The 17,536-nt window shown below is 56.1% G+C and overlaps 2 protein-coding genes and 1 long non-coding RNA gene across 8 annotated transcripts in view; 2 read left to right on the forward strand and 1 right to left on the reverse strand.

Annotated features, from left to right (window-relative positions):
* ATP6V0A1 (ATPase H+ transporting V0 subunit a1) overlaps positions 1–1,989 on the forward strand; it is a 58,834-nt gene extending 56,845 nt beyond the window's left edge. For 3 of the 6 annotated variants that reach the window (XM_086687354.1, XM_086687356.1, XM_086687355.1), the window contains one exon: positions 1,790–1,988. In XM_086687354.1, coding sequence (XP_086543480.1) covers positions 1,790–1,883 — 94 coding nt within the window. In that variant the 3' untranslated portion in view covers positions 1,884–1,988. Of the gene's footprint in view, positions 1–1,789 lie in introns of all 6 variants that reach the window. The other 3 variants (XM_025917598.2, XM_086687357.1, XM_086687358.1) reach the window with 2 other exon arrangements.
* A 4,756-nt stretch (positions 1,990–6,745) lies between these two features.
* On the reverse strand, positions 6,746–10,851 carry LOC147574370 (uncharacterized). Its single transcript, XR_015244175.1, has 2 exons — positions 9,736–10,851; positions 6,746–7,700 (listed from the first exon to the last, which is right to left on the reverse strand). It is a non-coding gene; the product is annotated as an uncharacterized LOC147574370 (long non-coding RNA).
* NAGLU (N-acetyl-alpha-glucosaminidase) lies at positions 10,550–17,505 on the forward strand. Its single transcript, XM_086687360.1, has 6 exons — positions 10,550–10,993; positions 12,597–12,744; positions 13,463–13,609; positions 13,797–13,882; positions 14,859–15,115; positions 16,056–17,505. The coding sequence occupies exons 1-6, from the start codon at positions 10,611–10,613 to the stop codon at positions 17,264–17,266; spliced, it is 2,232 nt and encodes a 743-aa protein (XP_086543486.1). The 5' UTR covers positions 10,550–10,610; the 3' UTR covers positions 17,267–17,505.
* Positions 17,506–17,536: the final 31 nt, after the last annotated feature.

Genomic DNA, 17,536 nt, shown 5'->3' on the forward strand with positions numbered 1-17,536 from the left:
ATGCCCAAGATGGCCCTGGACACGTGCCCCCCTTCCTACCCACTGGGCCCCATGGATAGATGAGGCGCACAGAGGAATGGCAAGAGAAGGATGGTGATCCCATGGGCATCTGAAAATTTTTGACGCTTCTACTTCATTCGGCCAGTTTGGAATTTGAATTGTTTGTGTGATTAGCCAGCCAGGGGATCTCCTCATAGACCCTAAGGTGACTTACCCACCATCTGGCTACATATTGTTGAATGCAAATGGGATGTGAGGCTGTTTTTAGCTGTTCAGAAATGCCCTTCCCATATGCAAACAGCCTACCCAGCACGAAGCATTTGAAGCATTCGGGCCCAGCAGCAGCGGGTGAGAAGTGGGAACCGACCTAATTCCCACAACAGAGGCCTGAGTAGCTGTAGCTTGTAGGACTTCTCTGGGTGTTAGGATATGGGGACGAGTCCAGATCCTGGTTTGGAATCGCTCTTGCCGGGAATCCTGGGACTGACTTCAGTTTGAAGCCCCCTCCCCCAGATCCTTTTTCCCTGAGGGGCTTGGCCCAGGGAACTCTCCAGAGTCCAGGAGGCTTGGGGACCTGGGCCCAGCCTGTGGAATGTGGGGCTGGGAGGAGAAGGCTGCCTGTTCTTACACCCACGCAGAAAATTCTATTCACCTCTTGTCCCCAGGGGGTGGAGCTGGCAGCTCCAGTGTTCTCAGCCAGCACCCCAGGGCCGACGGGGCCTCTGAGGACCTCTGCTTGCAGACAGCCCTTCCAAAGTGCAGGCACCCCACCCCTACCCCCACCCCTGGTTTGGAGGCAGGATGAAGCCCTGCCCTGCACCAGAGCCCTTGCCTGAAGCCCGCCCCCGCCCCCAGCTCTGCCTGTCCTTGTGGGGGCTCTGGTGCCCCCAGGGGCACACTGTACTGAGTGGAAACTATTCCTCAGGGCAGCTCTCCTTGGCTTTTTTGTCCTCTGAATCATGCATTTTTCTGCCCATATTTGGTGGTGATTTGGTTGCTGGGCAGCCATCCAGGGAGTGTGCAGGGGGAAGCACGGGCTGAGCCTGGCTCTGCTGCCGGGAGCGCGGTCTTCCTGCCCCTCAGAGTTTGAAGGGGCCCCAGGGAGACCATTGGGGATGGATCCTGAGCTGCCTGGGAAGGGAGGTGAAGCTCTGCTTTTCCTTTCAGCCCCTGGGAGAAGAATTCGTTCTCAGATGTTTTTGTAGTTGGAGAATATTTTGGCCATTGCTTGGAGAAGACTTCCCCTCCTGATTCCCCCCCCCCCTTTCCTGGGAATTTCCTCCTCTAAAGCGCCCATCGCCCAGCGTTTACTCGCAACCCTCCCTTCTCCTTCCTCCAGCAAGAAAAGAAACAAACAAGGGTGCTTGCCAGAGCTCCTGCCGCCCAGGGGCTTCTCAGAGAGGTCTACTGGGAGCCCCTGCCAAGGAGGGGGGTGTTTAGGGGACACTTCTTCGTTGTCGTTAGAGACCCAAGCCAATCACTTAGCACATGGCTAGACAGAGTTTTGCAGAAACACTCTTGCTCAGTAGGACAGAGTGAGAATTGAGGACAAACCAGTGTGGAGATGTTCTGCACTCTCGCCCAGGGCAGGTTTGGGGCAGGCCCTGGCTGCAGAAGTGGGGCCTGTGTGCACGGTGGGAAGCGGGCGGGGGCCGGGGCTTGGTGGGCGGCCGAAGGCTGAGCTCAGCTAGGAGAATGAGGGGAGGAGCATCAGAGCATCTTTCTAGCCCAACTGTGAAATCCCAAAAGGATTTTGTGGAATGACGACTTTCTTTTTCCCTTTCCCCAGGGTCGAGTTCCAGAATAAATTCTACAGCGGAACCGGTTTCAAGTTCCTACCCTTCTCCTTTGAGCACATTCGGGAAGGGAAGTTTGACGAGTGAGCCCCATGGAGGGCTGTGTACCACAGGCCACCCCCCCCTCCTGCCCCCCATCCCTCCACAGCTGTTAGCTCTGCTCCTCTCGCCTGTCGGTTGTGATCCCTGGGTATCGGGGCATTTGTGTCATCCCAGCCACCCTCCCATCTGTGAGTCATTTAGATAGATCCAGCCCTCCCTGGGTCCCCCACCGCCACCAACTTCCTGTGTAGTATAGTGATTTTCTAGAGAGAAGCTGGGCTCTGGCTGTCACTCACACCTACTGGGCACCGGCCTCGCCCTCCCAGCCTCTGTCCAGCCAAAGACAGCCTCTCCTCTGTCCCCTGGTGGTGAGCAAGTTTGCATTTTACGTGTGAGCCCAAAGCCCATGGAAGAAGCACCTTTCACATCCACACTCAGACTTTGAGCCTCCTGTTCCTGCCACGCTAGTCACTGGTTGGGGATAGGGGTGCTCTTGAACATACCCCACTCTTGGGTTAGCAGGGGCGGGTCCAGGAAGAGGGCACTTCTGTTCTCTGCCTATCCCTCTGGCCTTCAGAGCAGTTGTTACTCGGGAATTTAGCTGGACCCAGCTGTGCCGTCGTGCATGGCTTCTCCCTGTCACTCCCAAGAGTCCCAGGATATACCCAACACTACCTCCCTAACCCGCACCCTCTCCTCCTCCTTCCCAGAATCCCCTCCTTCCCCCTGCTCCTGTTTGTACCCGGTGTAACAGCACAGCAGGGAGTGACCCAAACAGAGGTCCTGGCTGCCTGCTGTGGTTGGCTGCTGCTTCTCAGGCCATGTGCGGGCCCTGCCACAAGCATGCCCTCCGGGCACACGGTTCAGACAGAGGCTATTTCTGGGTGCAGACCCCACAACCTTTCCCCACCCCTAATCGTGAGTCTCGAGGGCAAGACTGTAGTCATCAGAGGTGGTTCTGCCTACGGACCTGCCTTGCTCTGCCCTCCACTGCCCCTCCCCACTTCCACTGGGGTCCCAAGTCAAGGGAGTGGGGTCCTGGGCAGAGAAGGTCGGTGCCATTTACAGTTCGCTGATTGGAGGCGACCGCCAGGGCCACAGTACACCTGGTTGTGAGAGCCCTGCCCTGTGGGCCGATGGTGAGCACCCCCAAGGGCCACCTCTCCTGTGCCCCCCATGCCAGGCTGTGGCTTTCAGGGCCTTGTAATCATGTGTTGGCACAGCAGCCCGGGCTGCTTCAGCCAAATCGAACCCCGTGGCCCTCAGTGGTCGAGATAATCCCCTGAATTGGCCAGGCCCCTGCCCTCCTCCTACCCTGGCTTTTCTGAGTTACTTAGAGCTGCTCACGACTCTCCTGGGCATGGGTCACCCACCCCCGCTTCACCATGTGCTGGCCAGTGTGACCTGCCCCGACTTTGTGCAGATTCCCTCCCCTCCGGGCTGGTGGTTTACATGATGCCCTTTGCTCTGTTTACAGCAGGGTTTGCCTCAGAGCTCTTTGTCCGGAACCCTGCCGGAGGCCCTTCTGTTCACACGTTCTCGTGCCGAATAAAGTGTGTTTGACTCTACCAGGGAGGCTGTCTGTCCCTGTGCCCCGTGTTGCACGCCCCTGCCCCTCCTCCAGCGTGTCTGCTTTCCTGTGATCAGAGGCCACAGCTGCAGTGGCCCGGCCGGGCCGTTTGTGAAATTGTCACCTCTCAGGTTTCCCAGGCGCGTTCCCCTCCCTCGATCCCAGCAGCTTTGCAGATCCTGCCTTCGGTGGGGAAGGGACTTGACGGGATCATCCTCACCCCCCCTTTCCCACACTACCCACCCAGACAGCGGGGGAAGGGGGAGCCTGGACATCTGCTCGCCCTCCTCTCCCTCTACTCCAAGTGTGCTTTCCAGGACTCAGTAGCCTGGCTATCTTGGGCCCTGATGCCCTTGGCCTTGGTGTGAGTGGAAGCTCAGCGTCGTGTTCCTCCAGGCAGCGGGCAAATGTGGGGTGCAGAGGCAGGCAGGCAGGCAGCTGAAGAGCCAGCAGGCGGGGTGGGCTGGGAGGGTGCTGGCTCCCTCCTAACTGCGGTGTAAGGCACCCACATTCTCGCTCGCCCTCCCTCTCCATGCCTCCTGGGGCCTCCAGGGCAGGGCTGCACGGGAACGTGGACAGCGGGCCAACAACTGCTACCCCAGGAGGGGTGAGCAGGGGCAGGAACACCCTTTTCGTGTTCCTTATCTCCCCCACCCCCATCTTCGAACCTTCTCTTCCCTGAAAGGCCACCTGCCCCAGAACAGGGTCTTGGGTGCATCACCCCCCGCTGGCTCCTTGCGCGAACAGTCCAGGATGAGTTTTTTAGCCTCTGCTCTGTTACTGACTCAAAAGGGAGGCTTACTAAGAATAGATATTTGGAATCAATGGCATAGAATTGAATTCAGAGTCCAGAAATCAGCCCTGTTTATGGCCGATCAATTTTCCACACAGGGGCCAAGACAATACAGTGTGGAAAGAACGGTCTGCAACAAGTGTTTGTACAACTGGGTATCCACGTGCAAAAGAACAACTTTGGCCTGGAGCCCTTGCACTATGTATGTAGGTTAACTCAAAGTGGGTCATAGACCTAAATGTAAGGGTTAAAACTAAAATTCCTAGGGGAGATTAAAGGAAAATGTCTTCATGACCATAAGTTAGGCGATGATTTTTAGTAGACCCCGAAAGCAAACAGATAAAAAGAAGATATGGGCTTTGGTCTGACAAGCTTTTGTGCTTTAAGGGACAGAACCCCGACAACCCTCACGCTGGGAGAAACTGTAAGTCCTATCTAATAAAGGATGTGTATCTAGAATTACAATTCAGTCAAAAAGACAAATACCTTCATTTAAAAGGTTTAAAAAAAAAATTAGGGGCCCCTGGCTGACTCAGTGGGAAGAGCATGCGACTCTTGATCTCGGAGTCATGAGTTCCAGCCCCACGTTGGGTGTAGAGATTACTTAAAAATAAAATCTTAGGGGCGCCTGGGTGGCTTAGTTAAGCATCCAACTCTTGATTTGGGTGATTTTGGCTCAGGTCATGATCTCGCAGATTCGAGAGTTTGCGCATCAGGCTCTGCGCTGACAGCGAGGAGCCTGCTTGGGATTCCCCCTCTCTCTCTGCGCCTCCCCCACTTGCGCTCTCTATCTCTCAACATAAATAAATTTAAAATAAAATCTTAAAAAATAAAAGGTAAAAAAATACTCCTTGATTTAAAAAATGAAAGGATTCGAAAAGGCATTTCTAGGAAGAAAAACACAAGTAAGCAATGAGCCCAGGGAATGACACTCGGCATCATTAGGGAACCACGGGTCAACCACAAGGGCATCTGCCACATCAAACCTGCCATGAAAGGCGGTAACAAGGAAGGGACAGTTACAAGTGCAAATGGTGCAGCTCCTTCAGAAAGCGGTCTGGCGGTTCCTCAAAATGTTAAACATAGAATTAACCTACGACCCAGCAACTCGGTTTCTACGTCTCCAGCCAAGAAAAATGGGAAAAAAAAGAATGTGCTCAAACTCGGGCACAAGTGTGCATCGTGGCACCGTTCATTCCTCCAAGATGGAAACAACCCAGATGTCCATCAGCTGGTGAATGGACGAACAGAAAGTGGTGCGTCCATACAAAAGGTGCTCTTCCACAGTGAAAGGAACGGAGAACTGACACGGGCTGCAGCACGGATGAACCTCAAGAGCGTTATGCTGAGAAGCCAGACACAAGACCACATATTGGGTGATTTCGTTTGTGTGAAATGTCCAGAATGGGAAAGTCTGTAGAGACCAGACAGGGGATGGGCTGGCCTAGGACTGGCTCTGGATGGGGCTGGGGCAGGATCAAAATGGGAGTGACAGCTAAGGGGTGCAGCTTTTCTTGTGGGGAATGATAACAATGTAAAACTAGACAATAGCGATGGTTGCACAACTGTGAAGTTGCTTTAAAAAAAAAAAACTCATTGAGTTGCACGCTTTAAATTGGTAAACTTTCTGGTATATATCAATAAAATGGGGCAGGGGGCGGGAGACCTAGGGCTTCCCCAGGGAGAAATTCGTCCCTTGCCCAGGCGGAAAAGACCTGAGCTGGCAGGTCATTGGCTGAGCGGAACTGCTGGGGTCTCCTGGTCTTGCGCCACCTCCACCCCAGCCAGCTAAAGGTGGACTGACCAGGACCTGGGCCAGGGAGGGTGTGGGAAATCCCAGGAGCCCTCAGGTACTGGTGGGAAGCAGGATGGATCCACTGCTTCTGTTTTTAAGGGACATGCCCTGTATGCTGCTCCCCCTCTTGTGGAATCCCTGGACCCCAGACCTCTGCTGCGTGAGCCTGTGCTTTGTTCAGGGAATTCTCCTCATCTTGAGGTCATGGAACAAGTGTGGGAGAGAGTGGCTATGGGCCAGCTTGGTGTTATAGCGCTAGGGGACAATGCCATCGCCGTTTTCAGGATCCTACTCCCCGTCCTGTCCTTCACTGGGACTGCGCCTCTTTCTGCCCCCAGGAACCCTGTGTGGAAGGGACATCGGAGCTCCACTCAGATTCTCAATGACCTGCCTGCTCTCCCAGCTCCCCAGGCATGTCCTGGGTGTGGGCTGTCCCCTGGTGGCGAGATAAGGAAGGACCCATTCCTCCTCACTCGGAAGGTAGGTGGGATCCTGCGGGCTGTGACAGCTAGGCAGAAAGGGATAAGTGACCCTGGAGGTATTCTGGGGTGCATAGGCAGAAGGTCAGGCTGGCTAAGAACAAAAGAGGAGACAGATGGAGAGTGGAGAGCCCAGCTCACTTGTTCCACGCACAGTAATTGAAAAATAAAATGTGTCATGGGAAAATGATCAGACAGTACAAAAGGCCCTGTTACAAAAGTCCTCCTCCCGCCCTGAGAGTCCCAGTGCCCCACCCACAGCAACCACTGTTTACATGACCTATTAAAATTTTATTTTGAGAGAAGGAGTACAAGTGCGGGGAGGGGCAGAGAGGGAGAATCCCAAGCAAGTTCCGCACTGTCAGTGCAGAGCCGATACAGGGCTCGAACCCACAAACTGTGAGATCATGACTTGAGCCGAGATCAGGAGTCGAATGCTTAACCGACTGAGCCACCCAGGCGCCCCTTTCGTTTTTTTTTTAAAGCACAAATGGGAGCTTTCCGGGACACCCAGGGAGGGGTCCCTACGGGCATTGTTTTGCGCTCCTGTCGTAACTTAAAGGGAAATTTCACAATGTCCGGAGCCCTTTATGTCCCGCAAATGAAGGAGGAGGATGTCCTCAAATTTCTTGCAACAGGAGCCCGTTTAGGTGGCACCCACCCTGACTTCCGGTACATCTAGAAAAGGAAAGGGGATGAATGGTATCTCCATCATAAATCCGAAGAGAACCTGGGAGAGAAACTTCCACTGGCAGCTCATGCCGTTGTTGCCATTGAAAACCCAGCTGGTGTCAGTGTCACATCGTCCAGTAGTCCTGACCAGCGAGCCGTGCTGAAGTGTGCTGCAGGGGCCACCCCTGTTGTTGGCCGCTTCACTCTGGAACCTTCCCCGTCCAGATCCGGGAAGCCTCCCCAGAGCCACGTCATGCTTGGTCTCTACTTCTACAGAGATCGTGAAGACATGGAAAAGCAAGCGCAGGCCGCTGCTGAAAGGCTGTGACCAAGGAGGACTTTCGGGGTAAACGGACGGCTCCAGCTCCTGAGTTCACGGCTACTCCACCGGAAGTCGCAGACTGGTCTGCAGGCGTGCTGGTGCGCTCTGGGCCCACTCAGCAGTTCCCTGCCGAAGACTGGGGCGCCCAGCCACCACCGAAGACTGGACTGCGGCTCCCACTGCTCAGGCCACTGAATGGATAGGAACAACCCACGGAGTGGTCTTGAGCTACTGTTCCACAAAGGCAAACAAAAAGAAATAAGGTTGACAGAAAATAAACAGTTGGGCTTGTTTGTTTGTTTTAATATCTGTTTTTGAGAGACAGGGATTGTGAGCACGGTTGGGCAGAAAGAGAGAGGGAGACACAGAATCCGAAGCAGGCTCCAGGCTCTGAGCTGTCAGCACAGAGCCCAATGTGGGGCCCGAACCCACAAACCGTGAGATCCTGACCTGAGCCAAAGTCAGATGCTTAACCAACTGAGCCATCAAGCTGCCCTTCAGATTCTAAAAGTTGGGAAAAATAGGGGTGCCTGGGTGGCTCGGTCAGTTTAGCATCAGACTCTTGGTTTGGGTTGGGGTCTCACTGTGGGATCGAGCCCCATGTGGGGCTCTGCACTGGCCGTGTGGAGCCTGCTTGGGATTCTCTCTCTCTCCTCCCTCTGCCCCTTCCCCGCTCACACTTGCACACTTTCTCTCTCTCTCTCAAAATAAATAAATAAACATTAAAAAAAAAGTTGGGGTGCCTGGGTAGCTCAGTTGGTTAAGCATCCGACTTCGGCTCAGGTCGTAACCTGCCAGTTCCTGGGTTCAAGCCCGGTGTTAGGCTCTGAGCTGACAGCTCAGACCCTGGATCCTGCTTTGGATTCTGTGTCTCCATCTCTCTCTGCCCCTCCCCAACTTGCTCTCTCTCTCTCTCTCTCAAAAATAACGTAAAAAAATTTTTTTTAAACAAAACAAAAATAAATGTTGACGGGGCACCTGGGTGGCTCAGTCAGTTAAGTGTCCAACTTCGGCTCAGATCATGATCTTGCAGTTCATGGGTTAGAGCCCCCACATTGGGCTCTCTGCTGTCAGCACAGAGCCCGTTTCAGATCCTCTGTCCCCCCCCCCCGCCCCTCCCTCGCTTGTGATCTCTTTCTCAAAAATAGACATTGAAAAAAAGTTTAAAAAATAACAATAAAGTAAAACACAAATGGGAGTTTGCTATACCCACTGTAATTGAACTATATATAGAACTATATATGTATAGTTTGCAGAACATCCTGAATCAACACCACACATTTTCCTCATCCTTTTTTTTTTTTTTTCAAGCAAATGCTTGATATTTCATCCAGTCGATGTAGCGTAGTTTCTTCATCCAGCCCCCTACTGTCCTCAAAGAGTTCCCAGCCTGGTGGTGAAGATGAGCAACGAGACAGTGTGACATGTCCACTGTAATCAGTGAGGCTCCTGCCCAGCACCCATGAGCTCAGGCTTTGAATGTGGACGGTGTCCCTCATCTTTGGCCATTGCCAGCAACCCCCGCCAGACCCCACAGAGAGGTGGACCCAGACCCCACAGAGAGGCACGCTGAATCCTGACGATCTGCAGCCCAGCTCCCCCAACGCTTGTGTTCCCTAAGATCTAGAAATGCTGGAGGAGAGTCTGACAAGTCTTATCCAGAGCAAGGAATGTTTGGAGGGAGAATGGGGGGGGGGGTTCTGGAGGGTAGTGGAGAGGGGCCTGGGGGGCTATAGGCTAGGGCCCCATGAGGGCACATCTCTCTGGGCTGGTTTTGGAGCTGCTCCCTGGGATAGGGTGAGAACCTCCTGACACCAGGAAGTGACTGGGAGCAGGGCTGCACCTCCTGCCGAGGCTGCTGGCTGAGCTGGGAACAAGGCAGGGGGACTGCAGCTTGTGCCTGTGCCCAGGCAGGTGGCAGAGGAAAGGGCAAGCTCCGTGGACTCCCACGTTCTCTTCTGGTCCAGACTCTGGATTCTCTCTCTGGGCTGGCAACTCTCCTCTGACCCCTCCCCTTTCTCTAAGCAGCTTCACTCCCGCCTGACAATCTGGAAAAACTTACATCTGCCTCCAAAAGGACCCAGAATCCTCTCAGAAAGTGTGGTCCTCCTAAAGGCCCCATCTCTACCTGCCACCACATAGTCCCGCCCAACCCCATCCTGCCCAGGCAGGCAGCCTGAAAAGTTGCATCACTTGGGAACAGTGGCAAGAACGCCAGCCTGGGAGTTAGGAGGTCTGGGTTCTAGTCCTGGACATGCTCTCCTACCTGTTACTGAGCTTGTCCGAGTCACATCCTTTCTCTGGCTTCAGTTTCCCAATATGTAAAATGAAGGTAACTCCTGACCTGTCCTGCTGCGGCTACCCTTTAAGGATCAAATGGAGAGCCCCTAACTCACCCACCAGGCCCTGCCCCACCACAGCCAGACCAGACTCACATGACCCACTTCTTCAACTTCCGAAATTTTTAGTTAGTTCCTCAAATCTGCCCAGCTTTCTTTACCCTTCCACAGTCTTCCTATTTACATGTTCTTTGCCCAGAATTCTCTCTTCTCTTTTCCTAGTCATTTCCAATTTAATTCATATTAAATGTCACTTCCTTTTACAAGCTTTAGGCTTAATCGCTTCTCAGCCTTTTGGCTAAGATCAAGTGTGGAAGCGTTAGGTCGGGTACCTTTGTATTTCCTCACAGCCTCACAACTATAATTGAGATCTTTATTTATGTGAGTGTTTGGTTTCTAGGTCTCCCCCAGAGAAGGGTGGCAATGCCTGCTACAAAATAAAACCCCACATAAAAATAACTGTTGTGGACAGTTGCCTGGACGGAAGGACAGTGAATTGCATGCGACAGCCCTTCAGATACAACGGCGTCTTGGCGCTCGTGAAGGGCAGCGGATCACATCCCGGGCTTTTGATGACAGTGGGATCACGCGCTCCCGCACCACGTGCGGTCGGTCAGAAGACTCCCTCCCGGAGCTGGTCCGGGACCCGGAAGCGCGGTCTCTCCCGAGCTCCCTGGTGCACTAACTTCTGTGCCACGTGGCCTGAGGCCCGCAGCTGATTGGACGGCGGGTCGTCCCGCCCCTAGCCTTGAGTCCCAATGGATGCCCGGTGGGGCCGCAGCCAGCCTGAGACCGCCAGACCATGGGGGCCGCTGTGGCTGGGGTCCTGGGCTTCCTGCTCCTGGCCGCCGCGGGGGGCTCGGCCGGGGACGAGGCCCGGGAGGCGGCGGCCGTGCGGGCGCTGCTGGCCCGGCTGCTGGGGCCCGGGCGGGCGGCCGCCTTCTCGGTGTCGGTGGAGCGCGCCCTGGCGGCCGAGTCCGGCCTGGACACCTACCGCCTGAGCGGCGGCGGCGCCGGGGCGCGAGTGCGGGTGGTCGGCTCCACCGGCGTGGCCGCTGCCGCGGGGCTGCACCGCTACCTACGCGACTTCTGCGGCTGCCACGTGGCCTGGTCGGGCTCTCAGCTGCGCCTGCCCAAGCCGCTGCCCGCCGTGCCCGAGGAGCTGACCGAGGCCACGCCCAACAGGTACGGGGCCCGCCCGCCCGCCGGGCTCCACGCCCCCCCCCCCCCCCCCCGCGGTTGCCGGCACCTGCCCCCCGTCCCGGGGCGCCGCCCCTCGCTGAGTCCCCGCCCCACCCCGCGCTCTCCTGGTCGCTACCGCAGCGACCGAGACTTAACGTAGCGCCGGCCTTAGGGTGGCACAGCTCTGGCTTCAGATCCCAGAGGCTCTGCCTCTCAAAGCCGTGTGTGTCCTTGAGCAAGTCACTTAGCCTCTCAGAGCCTCGGCTCATCTGAAAAGTGGAAGTAATGACCTCTACCGCGCAGTGTTGGTTGTGAGGATTTGCACGGTGACGGGGGTAGAATTTGTGGTGCATAATTAGTGACCAAAAAACGCTAGTCATTTCCCACCCCACCTTCTGTTGGAAGATGCACCACAAAGGAATGGTATCCACCCCCTCGCAGCCTCCGTTCTGGAGCTTGTCCCACCGCAGGGAGGTCGTGTGTTCACTCATCTGTCTCCCCTTTAGACTGTGGGGAGAGAGACCCGCCCCCTCCTCCCCTCCCCCCCCCCCCATTCCAGGATAGGGACCGGTGTTGCCATAGAGCACTTAAACACGGTGCAGAGGGGGCTCTAGAAGGGTCAGCTGTGCTCTCCCAGATACCTGCCTGGCTACAGGTCGGGGGCACGTAGGAAGCTCCCGTACTGATGCCCACAGTCCGAGGCCCCAAGTTGGAGGGTCTCAGGACCCTGGCCAAGAAAGTTCTTGGCTTTTTGGGAGGAAGATTCAAGAGCGAGCCGTTTAGAGAAAGGGACAAAGACTTAGGAAGTCTAGAAGTAAGAAAGGTGCTACTTCACAAAGTAGGGATCTCTCCTCCCAGAGGAGGGGGACGACACACACCCCTTTGCTTCTAACGAAGGGATTTATAAGTTTTTTTAAATTAGCTATCCATATAGGGAGAGGCTTCTCACTTTGGCTTTAACCTTTACATTGGCTGGTTAGCTTTTCCATTGTTTCAGGGTTGTGACTGGGTTGTGGATTTACCCATAAGGAGCAGTTTTAAGAATGTCCAGCCTGGGGCGCCTGGGTGGCGCAGTCGGTTAAGCGTCCGACTTCAGCCAGGTCACGATCTCGCGGTCCGTGAGTTCGAGCCCCGCGTCAGGCTCTGGGCTGATGGCTCAGAGCCTGGAGCCTGCTTCCCATTCTGTGTCTCCCTCTCTCTCTGTCCCTCCCCCGTTCATGCTCTGTCTCTCTCTGTCCCAAAAATAAATAAACATTGAAAAAAAAAAAAATTAAAAAAAAAAAAAAAAAAAAAGAATGTCCAGCCTTTGTGGCTTTTACTGCCCGAGGGAGTGGGGTCTTGTGACTCTTTTTATGACCTGCTGACTTTCAGATTAAGGGTCAGCCTAAAACCAAAATGGCTTTACTTTGGTCACCTTGTCACCTGAGTCTCCTTTCCCTCCTGCCTCAGTGCTGAGTCTCAACTCCACCTGGGGTGGGTCCTGGAGTGAAGCAGGAGAGGGGTTACATTTGGGACCCCTCCCCTCTGGGCTAGATCTGGGGTGGGGGGGTGGGGGACATCCCCGCTGCCCCCAGGGACATGCCGCGGCTCATGCCCCTGCCCGCAGGTACCGCTATTACCAGAATGTGTGCACGCACAGCTACTCCTTTGTGTGGTGGGACTGGGCCCGCTGGGAGAAGGAGCTGGACTGGATGGCACTGAATGGCATCAACCTGGCACTGGCCTGGAGCGGCCAGGAGGCCATCTGGCAGCAGGTGCGTGCCCACCACATCCTCCTTCCCCCTGTGTCCCTGCCTCCCCCACAGCACAGCGTCTGGTACCCAGACTAAAGGCTTCAGAAGTGTCTGTGGCGTGCACGGTGGCCCCAGCCCTCTGGAAACAGGCTTCTGTTCTGAGCCAAAACACAGAGGAGCGCTCTTTATCCTTATTCGTGGCCCCAGTCACGCAAGAATGAATGGCCCTCTTCCCCACAAGAGCCTCTGAACAGGACTCCTGGCTCCTGAGTTCCAGCTGCGTCCTTTCTGAGGTGCAAATCTGGCGGAGACCTGCTGCTGTCACACTCAGGAGCTCCTGTCCCCTTCGGGCTGTCCCCAGCCTGGGCGCTTCTGGGCCTGGGCCCTGAGGGCTCTGGCTGCACTGGGCCCCGTTTCGGCCCCTGTGGAGCTAGCCTCACCCACCCATCACTCTAGCCAGCCTCGTTCCATGAGGCCTTCTAAGGCCCCTTCCCCATTTTGGGGAGAGCCCCTTTGTGCCTCACCTCACCCTGGCGACAAGGCTGACAGATTAGTAAACTCACCTGTTCACAGGTCTGTTTCTCTTGGACTCTGGGCTCCTGCCAAGGGTCACATTTTGTCTTAGTAACTCCAGGGCTCAGCACAGAGAAGAGATGAATGTTTGTGAAATGAATGAATCAATGAATGGAGACGAATGTATCTATGTGTACTCATGTGTGGGGATCGCCCTCCTCCTCAGGTGTACCTGGCCTTGGGCCTGACCCAGTCAGAGATCGATGAGTACTTCACTGGCCCTGCCTTCCTGGCCTGGGGGCGCATGGGCAACCTGCACACCTGGGGTGGCCCCCTGCCCCCCTCCTGGCACCTCAAACAGCTTTACCTACAGGTAAAAGGACGGAGAACGAAAGGGGGCAGAACTGGAAAGTGCTAGAGAGTCATGGGCCAAGGAGGGTGGTATTTGGCCAGCCTCAGGGCTCTTAACTGGGCCTGGAGGGGAACTCTGTGTGCCCTGGGGGAGTGAGGACCTACGCCCTCAGGGCCATGCCTACCAGCTCCTCCTCCATTGTCCCCAGCATCGGATCCTGGACCGGATGCGCTCCTTCGGCATGACCCCAGTGTTACCTGCATTTGCAGGACACGTCCCCAAGGCTATCACCAGGTAAGGTTCCTCCCCCCACCCCCTGCTCGGCTCAGAGAGGAAATTTCTTCTTCCCTGCAAGATGTAATTAAAATAAAAACTGAAGTTCTGGATGTAGGCGTGGGCTTGATTGCTGGCTCTGCTACCGACTAGCAACATGAACTTGGACTCAGATTACATGACTGCTCTGTGCCTCCGTTTCCTTACTTGTAAAGTATATGTGGCTCGGCACAGTCTTCGCAAGTGGCACCTCTTATTTAGTGACACTTGGGGTGCGCCAGTCTTCTCTGTCCTTTCTGCTTCTCTGTGCTACTGACTCTTCCCCTGCTGTGACCGGAAAATTCCTCAAGGTCCAGCTGAGACCTCCCCTCCTTCAGGTAGCTTTGCTGGGACCCCCAGCATTGGTTACCACCTCCTTCATGCCCATGACAACCTGGTTCCCACGACTGTCACAGGGCTTAGTGCATGCTGCTGGCCTTACTGGCCACCCCTTCACCTCCCGCTTGGGTGGCCAGATCCTCATTCATACAGTCAGAAGACATTTGTCAGACAAGGCTCGGTGCTGGGTCCTGGGGATGCAGCGACAAAGGCGCGCGCTGCGCTCTGCTCCTTCTGGGTGACAGGTTGACAGGGGAGACAGGGCAGGGATAAGGGCGGGAATACACATGGGCCCACTTCTCTGTCTGGGCCGCCTCTGCGGGGAAGCCAGGGCTCAGCACTGGGCCAGATCTTGAAAAGCTGAATGTTGCTTGTTTCAGCCCGTGGGAGGGGGAGAGACAGCAGAAGCTTTTCCAGATGAGGTGAAACTCAAAGGAATAACCAGCTAGATAAGCAGGGAGGGAGGAGGAAAGGACTCCGGCCACAAGGCACAGCATGTGCAAAGGCACAGAGGCAGGAGAAACTGGCATGGGTTCCAGGAACTGCAGAGAAGCTAGTGAGCTGGCCGCGGATACCACATCAGCCTCCGGTAAATGTCTGGATTGCCCCCCGCCACTAGGGTGTTCCCTCAGGTCAATGTCACCCAGCTGGGCAGCTGGGGACACTTCAACTGCTCCTACTCCTGCTCCTTCCTCCTGGCTCCGGAAGATCCTCTATTCCCTATTATTGGGAGCCTCTTCCTGCGGGAACTGACCAAAGAGTTTGGCACGGACCACATCTACGGGGCCGACACTTTCAACGAGATGCAGCCCCCCTCCTCGGAGCCCTCCTACCTTGCCTCAGCCACAGCCTCTGTCTACCAGGCCATGGTCACAGGTTCGGTGCCAGGGGGAGGTGGGAAGGGGAGGCGTGGCACAGCTCGGTGGGGTGGGAAAAGAGACTGGGAACAACACCGTCGCACTGACTCACATCACCTGATGGTCTACCAAGTACTTGTGCACACACACACCATCTCATTTAATCACACTGTGGTGGAGAGGTGAGCTCTGGAGCCAGACCGCCTGCTCCGGCCCTGGCGCTGCCACTTCCTCCCTGCCAGTGCCTCAGTTGCCTCGTCTGCAAAGTGAGGCTCCCTCGTAAGTAGAATGATGCCTGGCCCAGAGTAAAGTCACTAAGTGCTGGCCATTGAAAACGTTCTGTTTGGCCTCTGCCTCCGAGCTGAGGTAGGTAACACGGGCCAGAGGTTAGGGGATGTATTCAAAGCCGGTGGATGCTCCTCCTGGGGCACAGATGTGAACCCAGTGCTCCTTCCTGCCACTTACAGGGGTGGGGCAGAGAGGGGCCAGGTCGGGAATGGCCGGGGGGTAGGGGTGGGTGGGCTGCGTGTCAGCCAGGAAGGGAACCCGTTGGCTCCGGCTTCCTTGAGAGTGAGCGCCTGCTCCAAGCGTGATCCAGGACTGGCGGCATCAGCATCACCCCAGAGCCTGTCAGGTCTGCAGATTCTCCTGAATCAGAATGACTTGCGCTTGGGCCCAGGAATCCGTTTTAGCCAGCCTTCTGGGTAATTCTGATGCTTCATAAAGCTGGACAACACTGGCCTGGAGCTTCTAGCTGAGAGGAGGAGCTTCTAGGTGGGAAGGCTGTGTGGGATGCTGTGCCCCGTGGGCTGGGGGTGACGGGAAGGAGTGTCCCGTGATAGAGTCATTTAACTTCTCTGGACCGGTTTCCTCATCTGTAGAATGGGGTGAATGTTCCCCTGCCCCGTCTCCTCTCATCAGCCCTCTTCTCTGTCTCTCCACCCCTGCCCCAACCACAGTGGACCCTGACGCCGTGTGGCTGCTCCAAGGTTGGCTTTTCCAGCACCAGCCCCAGTTCTGGGGGCCTGCCCAGGTGAGCGCCGTGCTGGGGGCCGTACCCCGTGGCCGCCTCTTGGTTCTGGACCTGTTTGCTGAGAGCCAGCCTGTGTACATCCGTACAGCCTCCTTCCAGGGCCAGCCCTTTATTTGGTGCATGCTGCATAACTTTGGGGGCAACCACGGTCTGTTCGGGGCCCTGGAGGCCGTGAACCGAGGTCCTGCTGCTGCCCGCCTCTTCCCCAATTCCACCATGGTAGGTACAGGCATGGCCCCGGAGGGTATTGGCCAGAACGAAGTGGTCTATGCCCTGATGGCGGAGCTGGGCTGGCGGAAGGACCCAGTGGCAGATTTGGAGGCCTGGGTGACTGGTTTTGCGGCCCGTCGCTATGGGGTCTCCCACGGAAATACGGAGGCCGCCTGGAGGCTACTTCTCAGGAGCGTCTACAACTGCTCTGGTGAGGCCTGCAGTGGGCACAATCGCAGCCCCCTGGTCAGGAGGCCGTCCCTGAAGATGACTACCACTGTCTGGTACAATCGATCAGATGTGTTTGAGGCCTGGCGGCTGCTGCTAACAACCACTCCCAGCCTGGCCACTAGCCCCACCTTCCGCTACGACCTGCTGGACGTCACTCGCCAGGCGGCCCAGGAGCTGGTCAGCTTGTACTATGGGGAGGCGAGGACGGCCTACCTGAACAAGGAGCTGGTTCCCCTGCTGAGGGCGGCGGGCATCCTGGTCTACGAGCTTCTGCCCTCACTGGACAAGGTGCTGGCTAGTGACAGCCGCTTCCTGCTGGGCAGTTGGCTGGAGCAGGCCCGGGCAGCGGCCGTCAGTGAGGCCGAGGCCCATTTCTATGAGCAGAACAGCCGCTACCAGCTGACCCTGTGGGGGCCCGAGGGCAATATCCTGGACTACTCGAACAAGCAGCTGGCGGGGCTGGTGGCTGACTACTATACCCCGCGCTGGCGGCTCTTCATGGAGATGCTGGTGGAGAGCCTGGTCCGAGGCGTTCCCTTCCAACAGCACCAGTTTGACCAGAATGCCTTCCAGCTGGAGCAGACCTTTGTCCTCAGCACACAAAGGTATCCTAGCCAGCCCCACGGTGACACTGTGGACCTGGCCAAAAAGCTCTTCCTCAGATATTACCCCCGGTTGGTGGCTGGCTCCTTGTGACCGATTAACCACCCCCTGGGCGGCGTTCTTCCCGAATTCCGGGCCTGGGCAGGTTCCCAGGGCCTGGAGCTAGACAAGCATCACAGGAGGGCCCCAGGCCTGGGCAGAGGAACTCAAGGCCCGCTGGGGGACCAAGCCTGGGAACTGCAGAGGGAGGTGAGCTGCTCTCCTCCCCCACTCCAAATTTGGGATCAAAGTACTGTTTTAATACGACTTAATAAACTGGTGAATCGCCTGGGCCTATCTGTCCAAACGTCACTACTGAGATGG

The sequence above is a fragment of the Puma concolor genome, chromosome E1 (assembly GCF_028749965.1).
Source record: "Puma concolor isolate L17-30 chromosome E1, mPumCon1.1.hap2, whole genome shotgun sequence".
NCBI classification, from domain to species: domain Eukaryota; kingdom Metazoa; phylum Chordata; class Mammalia; order Carnivora; family Felidae; genus Puma; species Puma concolor.